Source organism: Sinocyclocheilus rhinocerous, unplaced genomic scaffold, assembly GCF_001515625.1.
Source record: "Sinocyclocheilus rhinocerous isolate Xijiao unplaced genomic scaffold, SAMN03320098_v1.1 scaffold287, whole genome shotgun sequence".
NCBI classification, from domain to species: domain Eukaryota; kingdom Metazoa; phylum Chordata; class Actinopteri; order Cypriniformes; family Cyprinidae; genus Sinocyclocheilus; species Sinocyclocheilus rhinocerous.
This window is the reverse complement of record NW_015633524.1, coordinates 1081110-1096912: the sequence shown is the minus strand read 5'-3', so window position 1 is coordinate 1096912 and position 15803 is coordinate 1081110. Positions and strand designations below refer to the sequence as shown.

At 39.0% G+C, this 15803-nt stretch overlaps 2 protein-coding genes across 5 annotated transcripts in view; both read right to left on the bottom strand.

The window, feature by feature from the left end:
• Positions 1 to 5098, bottom strand: part of LOC107744105 (oxysterol-binding protein 2-like) — a 33367-nt gene extending 28269 nt beyond the window's left edge. Inside the window, exons 1-2 of the mRNA XM_016557597.1 lie at positions 4528 to 5098; positions 2353 to 2558 (exon numbers count right to left, since the gene is read on the bottom strand). Coding sequence (XP_016413083.1) covers positions 2353 to 2558; positions 4528 to 4685 — 364 coding nt within the window. The 5' untranslated portion in view covers positions 4686 to 5098. The remainder of the gene's footprint in view (positions 1 to 2352; positions 2559 to 4527) is intronic.
• A 2112-nt stretch (positions 5099 to 7210) lies between these two features.
• LOC107744107 (RNA-binding protein EWS-like) lies at positions 7211 to 15724 on the bottom strand. Of its 4 annotated transcripts, none has more exons than XM_016557598.1 (16): positions 15665 to 15724; positions 14760 to 14796; positions 14484 to 14538; positions 14233 to 14371; positions 13931 to 14132; positions 13533 to 13846; positions 13264 to 13453; positions 9820 to 9857; positions 9168 to 9179; positions 8973 to 9088; positions 8648 to 8777; positions 8444 to 8563; positions 8208 to 8349; positions 8027 to 8124; positions 7687 to 7924; positions 7211 to 7610 (listed from the first exon to the last, which is right to left on the bottom strand). In XM_016557598.1, the coding sequence occupies exons 1-16, from the start codon at positions 15678 to 15680 to the stop codon at positions 7571 to 7573; spliced, it is 1887 nt and encodes a 628-aa protein (XP_016413084.1). In that variant the 5' UTR covers positions 15681 to 15724; the 3' UTR covers positions 7211 to 7570. The 4 variants fall into 4 exon arrangements, with proteins under 4 accessions (XP_016413084.1, XP_016413086.1, XP_016413085.1 ...); XM_016557600.1 differs by having other exon boundaries at positions 13533 to 13843; XM_016557599.1 differs by having other exon boundaries at positions 14233 to 14368.
• Positions 15725 to 15803: the final 79 nt, after the last annotated feature.

Sequence of the window (15803 nt, the reverse complement as noted above, 5' to 3'; positions counted from 1 at the left end):
GATCCCCTTCCTCTGACCTGCTGGAGATACACGAGTGACTCATCTCGGAATAACCACACCTAAACTAACAGCAGATCGCAGAGCAGGCGACATCCAGCGTAAAAGACTGGAAGGATCTTCGAAAACAAGCGACAGTTAAGTTCACTGGCTGTCTGACAATCCAATTTGTCCCATCAGCCTGCATACTGTGTCTCACAGATAATCCGATTTGCACAGTTTCTCACACTTACAACACAACTTTCAGGCCACACTCAAAGAAACTTCAACGTGGACTCGTTTGACACCAAGAATTTGCTAGCAACAACCTAGAAACACCCTGACAACCGAACATTGCTCACATTACTTCAGAAAATCTTCTAATGTAGTTCTAAATGTAGCATATTGTGCTTTTGCACAGTCGGACATTAGCTCAATAGGTTTCCAATTCAAACCCTGAGACTAAGCTGTAAGCACTAAATGTATTTAGCCCATAAAAGAGTGACCACATGCAAACATAAACAGTTATAGAGTAGCCACAATGTGCTTCAGAGAATCTATAAAAATACACTCATTCCTGTAACTGATCATATAAAGCCACTGCATTCAGAACTTTGAAATCAAAGCTGAAATGAAAGCTAAATTAGTATGTAATATTCCACTAAATTCACATAGTAGTAAACTAAAACACAGGCTATAAGCATCTATGAACTCTGAATTTATTGTCCACCGAGACAAAAGACAAATGCCTTTGCATAAATGTCAATCAAACATATGTATTTATAATTGTTCCTACCTTTTCTCGAATCACTGATAAATACAAAGCAAGCAAAGCTTATTTAGTGAAGATGATGTTAAAATGTAGCGTTCCCTCTCGGTCTCCTCAGTCACCTTCCCAGCTTCCCTCTCGCTCCTGTTTTCCTTCTCACCCTCCCTCTTTCCCCTCACATTCTCCAAACTGCACGGAGGGCGGAGCTTATACGCTCGTCACTCCATTCAGCAGCACATCATATATCATCCCAATGGGAAGGTGTGCAGTATGCAGATTAATCACATTTGGGAGCAAACTGTACAAGAAAAGAGGCTCATGTAAATGCCATCATGTAGGAGGAGCCGGAAACACAGTCAAATTATTTGTACAATTCAAATATATTTGAGTGTTTTCTCAAACTACCAGGACTAAGTTTTGTTAAGAAAAAAATCCTGAGAACTGAAATAAAAAGTAAGACATGCATTGCATTCATTCATTTTTTAAATATCAGTAGATAAACAATGAAATCTGTCTATTAAATATAACACAGAAATAATAAACACATTTAATACATTACATTAATGAGGAAATAATAATGACTTTGCATAATACTGTGCATTTAAAAATATTTCAAATATATATAAAAACAATCTTAAAAAAAAAATCATGAACAATACTACCCCCTAGTGGCATTTGTGTAAAAAAAATTGCCAATTTTATAATGAGTATAGAAAACACTCAAAAAAAGATGTTTTGCCTTAGCAATAAAGAGGTAAATTCCAGTTGTTTACTATATATTGCTTATATACACTATACGTTTTTTTAAATAAGGGATATTGAAGACATAGGAACAAATGTTTTATGTAGGAAATCAATTTATGGTGCATTATGTTCTCAGACTTTAAATGCGAGTTCAGATTAAACTGGTTGGTAAATCTGCGATAAATAAACAATTACATGTAACATGCACTGTGATTTAAGTGGTTTAAAATGGAAAGGGAAATTCATGTCTCTACATAAAATCAAAGATATGAAGAGAAAGTAAAAATGCAGACCTGTTTAAAACTGATGTATATGGTTGAGATAAATGTATTATTAAAGCCTGAATAACAAGGCAAGTTACTTAAGCAATGACAAACACGCTGACATCACTTCTCATTGTTTATGGCCATTTTACACATTTGAAAATAATACTAAAGTTTTCAAAACGGCAAAGTATGGGAATTATCTAGTGAGCAAAAATAGTCACCCCACCCTCCCAAAATTACAGCCCTGCACACCAACTGCATTCTGGGATGCTTTTGATTGGCACTGCGACCAGGGGCGGATTAATGTCGTCAGGGGCCCCTAGGCTGCTCTTTGTGTGAGGCCCCCCCCCCTCTCGGCGGTGCGGAGCGTGCATTCTACAATGAAATACATTCATTTTGTCAAACGCTCTGCAACGAATCCTTCTTTAATGTTTCTTATAGGCCAATGAGGGTCTTTTTTGTTCCCGCTGAAGTAAATTTAAAATAATAAAAAAAATAGTCTGGTCAATCCGAGGCCCCTGCACACATGGGGCCCCTAGGCTGCAGCCTAGGCAAGCCTGTGCGTTAATCGGCGCCTGACTGCGACCCATCACTCACCTGAATGTGGCATCATTTGAGTGGCGTTTGCTTTGGCCTGCTGCAGAGCAGAAACCCAGCGCTGACACTCGCCCTCTGAATACGCCTTCAGGTGGTAGCTCCGCCCTCCACTCGTCAGCACAAAGTGACAGGTGTCACCCACCTCTATGTGCACCGTCGCCAAGGTAATCGTGCCTCGGCAGGTGTGTGCCATTTCTGCTTGAGTCCTAAAGACAAATTTACATATACACAAACACACGTTGATGTGAGTTTAAGAAGCAGCTAGCTGAAAGTCACAGATCCACAGAATCACAAACACACTCTTATAATAGCGATAGACTGATATATCAGCCAGAATGATTAACTGGCCATTCGAAGATGCTCAACATAACTGTGACATGCCCAAAATCTACCAGCAGCCTTGACAATAGATAATACAGTTTCTGTGCCAATACTTGTGAGTGAATTCATAATTGAGAGTAAATATTGCATTAACGATTTTAATTTTATCATTATGAATTTATTATTGTGAGTAATAATTGTGAAAAAATATTTTATTATTGAATTAATTTAATATTGTATATAATTGAGTAAATATTTATTATTATTATTTTATTATGAGTGAATTTAGGCATTTTATTGTGATAAATCATGCTGTAAATAATGTTTATTTTATTAGGAGTGAATATATTATTGTGAGTAATTATGCTGTAAATATAATTTACTTTTATTATTTTATCATTATGAGTGAATTTATTATTGTGAGTAATTATTGTGTAAAAAAGTATTTTATTATTGAGTGAATGTATTATTGTAAATAATTGAGTAAATATTTATTATAATTATTTTATTATTATGAGTGTTATGCTATAAAAATGACTTTTGAATTTAGGCCTTTTATTGTGATAAATGATGCTGTAAATAATATTTTTTATTTTATTATAACGAGTGGATTTATATTCATGAGTAATTATTGTGTGAAATATTTTATTTTACTATGCGAGACTTCATTATTGTGAGTAATTATTGGGTCAAATAATTTCTTGTTATTATTGTATTATTATGAGTGAATTTGTTATTGTGAATAATTACTAAGAAAATAATTTATTGTTTTATTAATATGAGTGACTTAAGTATAGTAAGAAATTATTGGGTAAAAACTATTATTTATTTTTATTATTTAATTATTTTAATTGAATGTACTATTGTAATTATTGTAGAAAGTACTTTTACATAATTTTACTGTTCTAAGTGAATATATTATTATTGTGTGGGGAAAAATATATTTGATTTGACTTTATTTACTCATATCTCAGTTATTTTATATATATATTAACATTTTATTGGTACCCTCCTCACTAGATATCAGCATTGCTGTGGACCACTGAAAAATGCCAGTCAAATACATCATGCAGGCTGCAATAAAATGACTGCAGGATTTCTGAGTCCAAGAGTGCTGAATCAGAGCATCATTACTATCAAATCCACACTAAATCCACATACACTGCAGTATAGCAAGCTAACATTACAGCTGCAAGATGACAAGGCCTCAGAAGGGTACAAAAGCAATCATCATGTGAGAGTAATAACATTAATGCTATTCAAAATAGAATATGCAAAACACGCATTAAAATCAGGTATTTTTATTTCAGCGTGTCCCAAAGGAACACTAAAGCAAATGTATGACACCGTGCATTTCACTACTTTACAGACTGACAGATTTCACTGAAGCACAATATGTTCTTTGAAACCTTCTCAAATCATCCTGGAAAACATGATAATTAGGTTTTACACGAACTTGAGGATTCATGCAGCTAAGACGACACTCATGTTTTTTTTTTCATTCAGTTTGTTAGTTGATTTTCTTTTGACCCCACTGTATGTATAGGCTAAGTATAAAAACACTGTGTACATTAAATATAGTTTTTCAGTAAGGCCCTTGAAGAAGGGTGGAAACTTGATCTAGGCTAGATGCTCCAGATGTCCCCATTACTAATTATAAACAGGACAGGAGAGGCATTGTTGCAGCATGGACAACTAAGACTTGTGCTTAAATATGTCAGTGGTGCCCACAGGTGCCAACACGTTTTTAATGAAAACTTCTGAGCAACCCCTATCCCAACTAAGGTCAAATAATGTACCGCGGGTGACACAGCAAAGTCTCGAGCGCATCGAAGCAAGCGCACGCAGCGTTACCTGTAGTAAGACAGGAGGCCGTTGCTCAGGACAAACCACCGGCGCTGGTAACCCTTCAGGTAGTTGGTCCATTTAAAGAGCCATCCTTTATAAGCGTCCGGGCCGGGATCCTGCGCAGCTGAAGGAGACGGAAGGGTCCGCATCACCAGCTCGGTCATGTTGAGTGCTGCTGTCTGTCTCACCGCTGCGCATCACGCGCCAGACACCTGCCTCACCACGCGCGTCCCGCCGCATGCATGCATGCAACGCGTTGAGGGCATGATCGAGCGAGAAGTCAAATTTGAGGGCACAGCGAGGAGAGGCGGCGCTTCCCAGAGATGTGATGGAAAACTGATGCTGCTGGGGGGGAAACACAGCGGATGACGCACAGATTGCTCAGAATCTGCCATATGACGCAAAGACATTAGAGAGGAGAACGGATGCGAGGATGCACAGGCTTTTAAAAGCTCAAGCCTATGCATCCCGAGATAAGCTTTGCATGAATGCGGCAGGGCTGCATCTGATATCGATTAGATTCTTGATCCTTGCATTATGGCATTTGGTGCTGCAAAGTCATGCGCTGTTTTTCCTCTCCGGTTTATATATATTGCATTACTGAACTGATGCCTTGAACGCAGTCCGCTGTGCTATCCACAAGATGGAGCCGCAGTAAATAGTGACAGTATTGTGCTTATTATTTACTCGCACTCGTGTGGTTACGTTACAAACCGGTTATTTCTGTGGAATACAAAAGGATCATTTTCAAGGATCTTCACTCAGCTCTTTTCTATATAATTAACTAAAACAGAACAAAAACATCATAAAATTAGCTCATACACGTCTGCAAGATGTCTGTTAAAGATCGCTTCATCTAAGCTGCATGTGTACAAACATCTGATAGACGTCTGTCAGATGTTAGTTTTACATACATTCTAAATCATAAACAGACAGACATTTTCTAAACGTCTATTTGAGACATATTTCAGTTGAACAAACACTCTAAAAAAATAGGTCAATTGCAGATGTAAATGCAGACGTAAAACAGACATCTCCGTGATGTACGGATAACAGCGAAGAAAATTCAATTGTTATTCAAAAAGTCTTCGCTTTCTACTAAGCTCGCAATTAAGTCACCATTTACTCACCCTGGTGTTGTTCTAATGCTGTATGTCCTTCTTTTCTTTTCAGATGACAAAAGTAGAAATCACGCTCCTCCTGGCTTAGCTTTTTTTTTAAAGATGCAAAAGTATCACAAAATGGTCCCATTCGACACGTGTCTTAATGCTCCATGTATTCTGGTGGTATATTATAGGATTTGATGAAAAATAAACCAAAATGTATTGTATTATTTAATGAAAATTCTGGCCTTTACCGTTGGTTTGTGTGGACAGCGAGACAGCGCAGCAGCTCACTCCGACTCGCCCAGAAAAACCACACAAGTTGCGAGAATTCAAGTAAAAAAAACGCGAAATGAAATACAAGCAAATCCTAAAAAAGTATCTGTGTAGGCCTACGTTCTTTCTTTGAATATTTCCGGGTAACGTTAGGAACTCCGGTAGTCACGAGTCGATTCGACGAACACAACAGATGGAGTCACAACGAATTCACTCTCTGACAGCAGATGGCACTTATGGAAAAGCAGAAACACACTTGTTACAAAGCGCTGTTACCTTATGTTTCTGACTTGTAACAGATAAAAAAAGGTTGTCAAACAGCATCGGTTGTTCAGATTTTTGTGTTTACCAAATAAAATCAAATACAGGAGTACAAGAGATCCAGGTCCGGATTCTTGCTCTGCTCTTGTTTCCAAGGACTTGCTGTGCTTAGCAAATTGTCTGCTAAATAACAGCGCGAATCTTATCGGTTGGCCAGTTTTCATCACAGTGCGATGGAAGAGATTTTATCACCTGTCTGTAAAAAACAAACAAACAACTGTTAATGCTGTTAGTTAGCATGCCTTGTTGAGGGCATGCTAACTAACAGCATTAAGTCCATTAAAACGTGTATCGCACCAAACTTTGTCTAGGTGTGAACAGGTCTTTTGATTAAAAAGGCGCTAAAGAAGCTTAATCTTTAAAGATTACAGACGCAACATCTAATTTCCATAATGACCAGCGCAAGACATGCTTTTGTGGGAGTTAAATAATGCGGCAAACACCAGTTAATCGACCAGCGCAAATCTTAGTAAATCGCTTTGCGTGACTCATTTAAATACTCTCCTCTCATAAATTTACCAAGGGGAACTCCTACAAATGCATATTCAATAAAGTGAGGCGCAAAAATAATGGGCCAGACCTTTTCAGCGCTAATTTTCTAAATCCTGACAGTAGCCAAATTAGGGTTTGCGCTGGCTCAAACTGATAGTAAATCTGGCCCAAAGAGGTATGAACAATTTCTTTGTACTTTAAAAAGCTCAACAATCACAAGATGCTCCAAAAAGTCTCCTTTTGATCAACACCAGAAAAAAAAAAATAGAACATGAAGGCAAGTAAAGATTGTTTTCCAGAATTTTATTTTTGGAGGTGAACTCTTTTAAATACTGTTTGAAATGACATAAGGGGCTGAATAGCATCAGCTATTTACATTATTCAGTCACACTGAAGATGCCATACTGTTTAGGTGAAGTAATGACAGTAAATGCAGAAAACAAGTACAGGGCATAAGTATTTACAGCCATGCATTTAAAAAAAAAAAAAAAACACAATGGTTTTCATTTTTTTTAATCAACATTTTTTAGACATGAAAGCAGAGTAAAGCAAATAAAGGGGTATTGGGAATTTAAAAAAAGAAATAATCTCACATTGTTCCACAAAAACATTTTTGACAAATCCAATTGGTACACTAAACACCGGGCATTTACATGTGCATCTGGTTTCAAATACAGTTCTGGACCAGAAAAGCGAGCACAAAACACAAAAAGTTTAAAAAAATAAAACATTCACTGAGGACTAACAGCAAAGCAGTAACGAGTTCCATACTAACCATTTATAAATATGGAATTTCAACTTTAAAATCATGTGAAAAACAAACGGGTGAGGCCAGATGTTGACCAGGGACACATCCCTCAATATGGTCTTTCTCTCCGTTCCTGACGATGGTCACCCCTGCAAAAAAGTAAATAATGAATTACTGTTCCTTTTTGTGGCTACATTACCTTTACACTTCCACAGAAACACTCACTTCATATCCATTTTGCCAGGTGGTCCCATTCCTCGCCCCCTTCTTCCCATGTCATCCATAGGAGGCCCACCTCGACCCCTTCCTCCAAAACCGCCTCTGTCCATGCCACGTCCTCCTCTGAAACCTCCACGATCCACACCTCTGCCTCCACGGAAGCCACCGGGTCCCCCTGGCCCTCCACGGTCCATACCACGGCCGCCACGCATCCCACCAGGTCCACCACGACCACGGTCACCACCTGAACCCCAAAAGACAGTGAATATTAGCAATGCTGCTATCTGAAGCACTGCTGTTTGCGGTTCTGAAAGCTATGCGAGATGTGAATGCAAAAGACCGTAACCTGGAGGAGGGAAGGGAGGAGGTCCAAAGCCTTCAGGTTTGGGTGCCTTGCACTGGTTACACTCCATTCTCCAGGCGAAGTTTTGGTTTCCACATCCCCTAGAAAAACAAAGACTCAAATCAGAGGCCGAATGCAATACATGGATCATTGAGTAACACTGCGCTACTACTGAAATACATACGCATTTGGACACTGCCAGTCTCCTGCCCTCTGTTGCATGTTTCCTCCTGTAGGTCCTCCGCGGCCCATTCCCCTGGGACCCCCACGTGGCATGAATCCTCCTCGATCACCACCTCTGCCCATCCCACCACGACCCATCATTCCTGCAGGAATACAGCCAATCCAACTCGATGGTTAGAACTTTTTAGTACAGAAAAACAGAAACTTAGGTTTTCTGGTGCTTCTAAATCAGCGTACCTCCTCGTCCCATCATGCCACCTCGGTCTCCCCTCATTGGCATGCCACCACGCATCATTCCCATCATAGGCTTGCGTCGGGCCATGGATACCTTCAGCTTCTTGCCCTGGAAATCTTTTCCTAATGGGAAAACATTATTTTATCTTGAAGACTCATGATGAAAGGACTGACATTCAAGACTGATTTCAGTTAAGTTCAACACACCATCAAACCACTCGACTGCTGCCTTTGCAGATGGAGGCTCTTCGTAGGATAAGGTGGCATCACCTTTAGGTTTCCCAGTCTCTTTATCTGTATAGATGTTGACAGCAGGCAGGCCCGTGCGTTTGTTTATCTTAGAAAGCAAAATGAAACCATATTAAATCATAAGCTTTAAGAAATCCAATAAAGGACCATTTGACGCATGGTGTAACCCAACCCTTTACACGTTTCAGTATTAGATGCTGCCATGTATTAGTAACATAGAAAAGCAACAAGCCATCCATCTTCCCAAAGCCACTTCATCTCATCGAAAAAGACTATCAAGTACCCTAACGATTCCACTGTGCTTGAAAAATTCAGCAACTTCTTCCAACGTAGCGTTCTCAGTGAGCCCAGTGATGTAGATAGTGCTGTTTTCAGAGTCATCCTGCTCCTCTGGGCGTACTGCAGAGAACAGTGTTAAAAGCAGAAGAAATTGATAAACATAATAGACAAAAAAGACAATTTGAAGATCCAAACTTACCCATGTCACCATCTGTTTCAGGTTATCATCAAGCAGGACACAAGGAGAAAAAGAAAGTGAGAAACAAATTAGTTTACCAGCCGAGCTTCTCAAGCACCTGACAATATTATGCTACCATTTCCTGGTCAAGACTGCCCCGGCACACTCTTTCTGACCAATCAAATACATAAAATGACAAAATACCATGATGCTTTTGACCCAAGATTGGTTTGATTATTGTGAAAAAGTATTAAGAGGAAACTATTCAAAAGCTACCTAGTTTTTATTCCAGTGTGCCTTAAATATAAAAAATATATTTGCAAAACCCTTGAAAAACCAAGGACCCAAATTGGACTCCATACCGGATATCATATAAAACTGAATAAAATAGTAAACAATGAAATGGTGATACTCTACATGGTTGGGTAAGCCAGTTACCATTAACTCCTGATTATAAGGGCAAATGTAACCTTTCATTGGAGTCCACACTCAGGATTTTTAACCAATAAAAATAGATCTGAACCATTCCTATACAACCAATGGAAAAAGTTGAAAACTCTTAATTCTAGCCGGCAGTGTAGTTTTGCAAGGCATTAATTATTTCCCTTCTGAAAAACACCCATAAAAGGTAGAGAATTCTAGTGTATGGTCTTGTGATTCTCATTAAACTTACCACCAGGCTTAATGAAGCCACCTCTGTCTCCAGCGATGCTGGGGGGAATAAGCGAAGATATGAAGGCGATATCCCTTAAAACAGCCACTTCGGTACCACAAAAAGGGTAATGGGGGCATTTGCACAGTTCTAACTAACTCTTAACAAGACCCCCTTATAAAAACACAATACTGCTTAGAGTAACACTCAGTTGGGGTGCTGTAGCATTACAATGTTTGTGCACTGGGCCTGACTTGCTCAACTTACAATTTTATGACATTAGTGGCTGAACAGTATTGGGGTTATATAGAGCATAAGTGAGGGTTGATCTTTATTATTATAGGTGCAAAACTCCAGATATTTGTACACTGTAATTAGGGGTGGGTGATATGACCAAAATCTTATATCACGATATGAGAAGGCCCATTTTATTTCACGGTAACTATGTATATCACAAAATAGTTATTTTTGCTATAAATAAGGCCTTTATGATATCAATTTTTGATGCCATAGAAATTTAATAATTTTTTGTCACCAGTGTCAATATCACAAAAAAACTAATACTAGCCTTTAAAAAAAAAAAAAAAAAAAAAAACCTCAAGCTCACTGAAGAAAAGTAAACAGTCAGTGATTAAAAAATTCAGAGCAATAGGACAAAAAACTAAATAAATAAGAAATGCTATATTGTACAAAGCATTCAAATTTATAAAAACACTGCATATTCTTCACGGTGTAAATTAAATATATAGCTATTTCTTATTAAAGTTACAAAAGTGATTTAGTCAAGAGCAGTGAGAGATTTTCTCTTTTGTTGTTGAAATGAAAGACAGCAGGAATTTGTGAACTGCTGTCAGTTTAAGATCTACACGGATCCAATATACTGTTACACGTTTTCTTTCAGCTGTTCACTTTCACTTAAGACCTAAATTACTGTGTTTATGAGGATACTTGCAAAGATGGCCATTTTGACACATACAAGTGTGTATTTAACTGTTCAAGGCCTATAAAGCGGCAAAAATAACTCTGTTCAGTACACACTCCCGCTCTAGGAGCAACATCTTTGTTGCACATATGACGAAATCAGTTCTCTTTCGCTGCTGATTGCGTTTCAACGGCTTAAAATCACTTGTTTTTAAACAGAAATGCTAATGATAACGATGAGCGTATAACCAAAATCTCTACTGACAAATTTCTAACTGGTTAATCGCCCACCCCTAACTGTAATTGAGATGTAATTGTTTCAGGCACAGCCTTGCTACCAACTCTGAATGAAAATGAGACTATGCAAAACATAAAACTACACCCAAATGTTGAAACTATTGGTCTTCACTAAGAATCTAATTGCATGTTGGTGGCAGCTGCACCAAAATGCAGGAGTAGCCTGTTTGCGGCTGCATCTGAAACAATCGGCTTACATAAAGCTGGTACATGCATTTAAGTCAAAGAAAAAATAAAAAGCAGGTAAACCATAACACCACTTTTCTCTTTACAGAAACGTTTCTGATATAATTACACAACACAAAAAAAAAAGCTATCAAAACACTTTTGTAAAAAAAAAAAAAGTAAACTTATATGTTTAGATAATTACACATTTCTTTGGCTCCAAACAAAATTCTCATTCTTGTAGGAAAAACACATTTGGAACACCTCTTGACACCACCAACTTTAAGTCCCCATTTCAAAAGGTTTCCGGCCCAGACTCAGAACTGAGTAGTGGTACTGTAAAAGTATTGATGTGTTTACATGGCTCTCACTTTGTTACCTGTAGCGTATAAATGCGACAAAGCATGTTAAAGAAAAAGTTTCATAATGCAGAAGACAATTGCAATCCAAATGTGTAACAGATAAAGAAAACATACCCCTTTTTAAAAGGGAAAATGAATGCAGTGTATTTTCACCGTTTGGAGCATACCTTCATAACCAAAACAGTTAACTTTAAAAGTAGTATTGTCCAAGCTCAGTTAAATAAGTCTGCTAATACAACAAATATATTTTAATATGCAGAGCAGGGGACATGTTCAAGATATTAATGAAGGGACAAGCAGCTCTGTAGTAACAGTTTTGTGTCGAGCATCACTGCATTCACTTTCATATTTATTTTGTGCTAGCTTCCTGCTTTTGGCAGCATAATTCGTCTTTGGGAACCAATACGGTTAATTATAAAACAATGTTAATTTTATGCACACTACACCTATTCAAAACATTTTCAAAACCTGCACTGATATTTACACTCAATTCTAGTAAATGTTACCCATATTAACACCTGTATCTCTTTATAAAATAACCCTTAATTTCCCTTTTTAAGCCTGTGTTATACTTTCCTCGTGCGGGAGTCCGCTAGTGTCCGCTATGGTATGCGTGACGTAAAAATCGTCATCGGAGAGTGTGCGCGGAGGCTCCGCGCGGACATCCGCGTGCCTCACATTTTTTGTGACCGCGCGTCAGTAGGCTACAAAAGCACCAACTGCGCATGCGCAGGCTGTGTGAATAAGCCCGTTGCTACTCGAACATGTACAATCCGTTGATAAAACAAGAAAAAGACAGCCAGATGTGCAATAACTGTGGGCAATTGTTTGTTCACATGTTTGTTTATTGTTCAAGCCGATCTACTGCGTATGTATGGAGCACGTCCGTGGAACGGACCATCAGCGTATGCTTTCGGTAGTATAAATACAAGTAGTCTGCGTCCGCGCCCGGATTGCTCATGCGGAAAGTATAACACAGGCTTTACACACACAATTGAGAGTAAATGAGTAAATAACTAAATGAGACTAATTGAAACATTCTGTACCTGTAAACCTGTGATTTGCAGGCAGATATATAGAATCCTATTTGGAGTGATTAACACTTTGGGAAATATCCTAAAGGATCACATTATGCATTGGCAATCTTATTACAACCATTTGGAGCACAGATCTTATGAACTGTGTCTCACCAATGTTTAATTATCTTGTTTCTTACTCTAACACCTTAATAAATCCTTCTTCTGAATAATTAAGATCCCTCAAATATATTTAATGATAAAGGGAATGGGAGATTGAAATTATTATATTCTTTCCCAAAGCACAATCATCTTACCTTAGGCCATAATGAGGCAGAGCTGAGAGCAGCAGCACTTCAGAATTTTAAATCAGTTTGGCATCTTGTTTAAACAATTGCATGGACTTGCTATCAAACTAATAATTAAAAAAAAAAAAGCTTCAGCAGTTAAGATTGTGATATCAAAAATTGTGTTGAATTGGTTTAACAAAAAAAAAAAAAAAAGAGAAAAATTAAATTGTTTTAACAAAAAAAAAAAAAAAAGAGTAAAATTAGTTTATGATTTAAGCTTTGGCTCCAAATAATAAAGCAAATTTCTGCCAATTTAAGTACACAGCGTGGCTCTCAGCCCTGTATGGCCTCTTTCAGCTCCTGTCTGAGGGGTAAAAGAGGTGGTGAGGTGAGACTGCACAAACGCACACTTACCCCATGCCTCCACGGCTCATGCCCCCTCGCAGGCCACCACCTCCTCGCATCATCCCCCGGTCAAACCCACCCCGGCCACGCCCGCGGTTCTCCCCCCCTCGGCCCTCTCCAGGGCCCCCATATCCTCCAGATTCAGGGCCCGAGTAGCCACCTCCACCCATGCCGTTTTGATGGTCCTGTCTGTAATTACCTGTGAAAGAATATTGTGTCACTAAAGTTGTCACATTTGTATACGACAGTCTTTGCCAAGCTATTACCAGCAGACTTACCATACTGACTGGGTGGTTTATGGTCTGCCTGGCCATAGCCTCCTCCAGTACTGGCCTGCTGTCCGTACTGGCTAGCAGGGGGCTGTCCATAGGACCCAGAGGGTGGGGGGTAGCTGGAAGGCGCAGCCTGTTGCTGTTGGGTTGGAGTTTGTTGATATCCTCCCTGCTGGCTGTAGGAGCTCTGCTGTCCATAGCCTCCTTGTTGGCCCTGGTATCCTCCCTGCTGCTGCTGAGAATAGGAGTTTTGCTGAGGCTGCTGGGAATACGAGCTCTGCTCATATCCAGAGGGCTGCTGGCTGCCAGAACTGTAGCTGCTGAAGGACACAATTTACAATCAGTGACCAATAGATACATAGAAAAACTTTGGGGGACAACGAATAACAGATTAAGCCAAATACCTGGGGGGTGCAGCAGAAGCAGGCTGTTGTCCATAACCAGGATATGCAGACTGGGCACCGTAGCTGGCCTGCCCACTATAAGAGGTCTGGTTATTGCTGGTCGATGAGGCCGCAGTTGTGGAGGAATCGTAGCTGCTGCTTCCATATCCCTGCACAGGCTGACTGTAGCCCTGCGGTGTGGCCGGGGTGGCAGTATAACCACCTACAAAGGGTAAAAATAGTCACTGAATAAATACACCCCTTGGAGATACTGACCTCGATTTGAATACCACAAAAATGGATGAAAAATAAAAAGAACACACCGCTGGCTGGTGGTTGCTGTCCGTAGGATGATCCATATGGCTGCTGGCCATAACTGCTCGAGGAGCTGCCGGTCTGGGAGTAGGTCGAGTCAGCTGGTTGGCTGTATGAACCGTAGCTTTGCTGTTGACCATACGACTGCTATAGAAAGCAAACAGTAAGCCACTCACACCAGGCCCACTTTAACAGCTCCTGTTTTGCACTTATGACAAAAAGCATGGCGAAAATAAAAGAGTTTAAGGTGACCGTTTACCTGAGTGCCCTGTCCATAACCCTGTTGAGAGGGCTGGGCCGCATAGGAGCTGTACCTGATAATAAAAGATGATTTTCTCATTTTATTATAGATAAACAACTGTTATATACAAGATTGCCTCAACTTTTGACCAGCACATTTCCATGACTATACATGAATGTTCTAGCTGTCCATTATTAGTGATTAAGGATAAAGCCATCTCTATAAAGAATTGCAATTAAAAAAAAAAAAAAACACATATAACGTTACAAATATTACACAGTTTTACAACCATACCCCTGTTGGGTTCCAGCCTGTCCGTAACTGTTGTAATCTGCGAGAAAAACACATTAACATTCATTTAAAATATCAAACTCGTTCACAAAAACAAGGATTTTGAATCACAGAAGGTATGTTCATATAAGTTACACTTAAAACGCTTATCTTGGTTCATTCAAAACACAAATGAATAATGTAAAAAAGAAAATACGTGTACAAAAGTATAAAATATGTATATACAGTGGTGTAAAAGAACTGTTTCTCCAGAAGACGATTGAGAGAATGGGTAGGTTTCAACGAACAAGCGCCACACACAAAGTAACACGAGAAAAAAAGGTAACGTTATGTGAATACGTTTTGATACTATTGATTCACACTGTACAGCAGATGTTGAAATGGATGCATTCTGTGATTAATATTTACATGATTATGAATAACACCGTATTATTTTGATACAACACATCTGAATAGTATTTACAACAATCATAGGAGCTGAGCTCGAGTGCTTGTAACAATTAGCCCGCCTCTTAGCTCGAGCGTTGCCGAGCAACAGACCGGCACGTGTGAATTTGTGCTCAAAATGAAATAAGCTGGGTATATATATATTTTATAAAATAATGAAGGTAAATTTGTGTGTTGTCAGCTAAAGGAATAACTTTGATGCGTGTGAAGCAAAGCAAAATGTACAATATCGCAGTTATCGAGTCGACCCCCCTCCCCCATTTTCACACGCAGACAAACGGAACCGGTTCGAACCACACCGGCAAACAAGATAACATAAATATTTAATAGATTCATCGCGTTTTATGGAGTACATCACTTTACCATAACTATAACTGACAACAAAATTTATATCGACATTTATATATATATTTTTAAATCTCTAACATGAAATTGCACAAAAGCTTTAGCGTAGCTCTTACCTGCAGCAGACGCCATTTCGTGTGCCTTTGGTTGCACAAACTGCGCATGCGTGGATGATACTCTTCAGGCGCTACCATTTAATCAAGCGGGGGTGGACATTTATTGCAAACCTTATAATTTCGTGATTATTTGGTATGG

Bases quoted from the DNA above. Each gene is read 5' to 3' on its own strand.
- LOC107744107 (XM_016557598.1), bottom strand. The intron at 13,454-13,532 runs GTAAGTCTGCTG...ATTCTTTCACAG, and splicing joins TAAACCACCCAGTCAGTATG to GTAATTACAGACAGGACCAT. The intron at 8,350-8,443 runs GTACGCTGATTT...GTATTCCTGCAG, and splicing joins TGGCATGATGGGACGAGGAG to GAATGATGGGTCGTGGTGGG.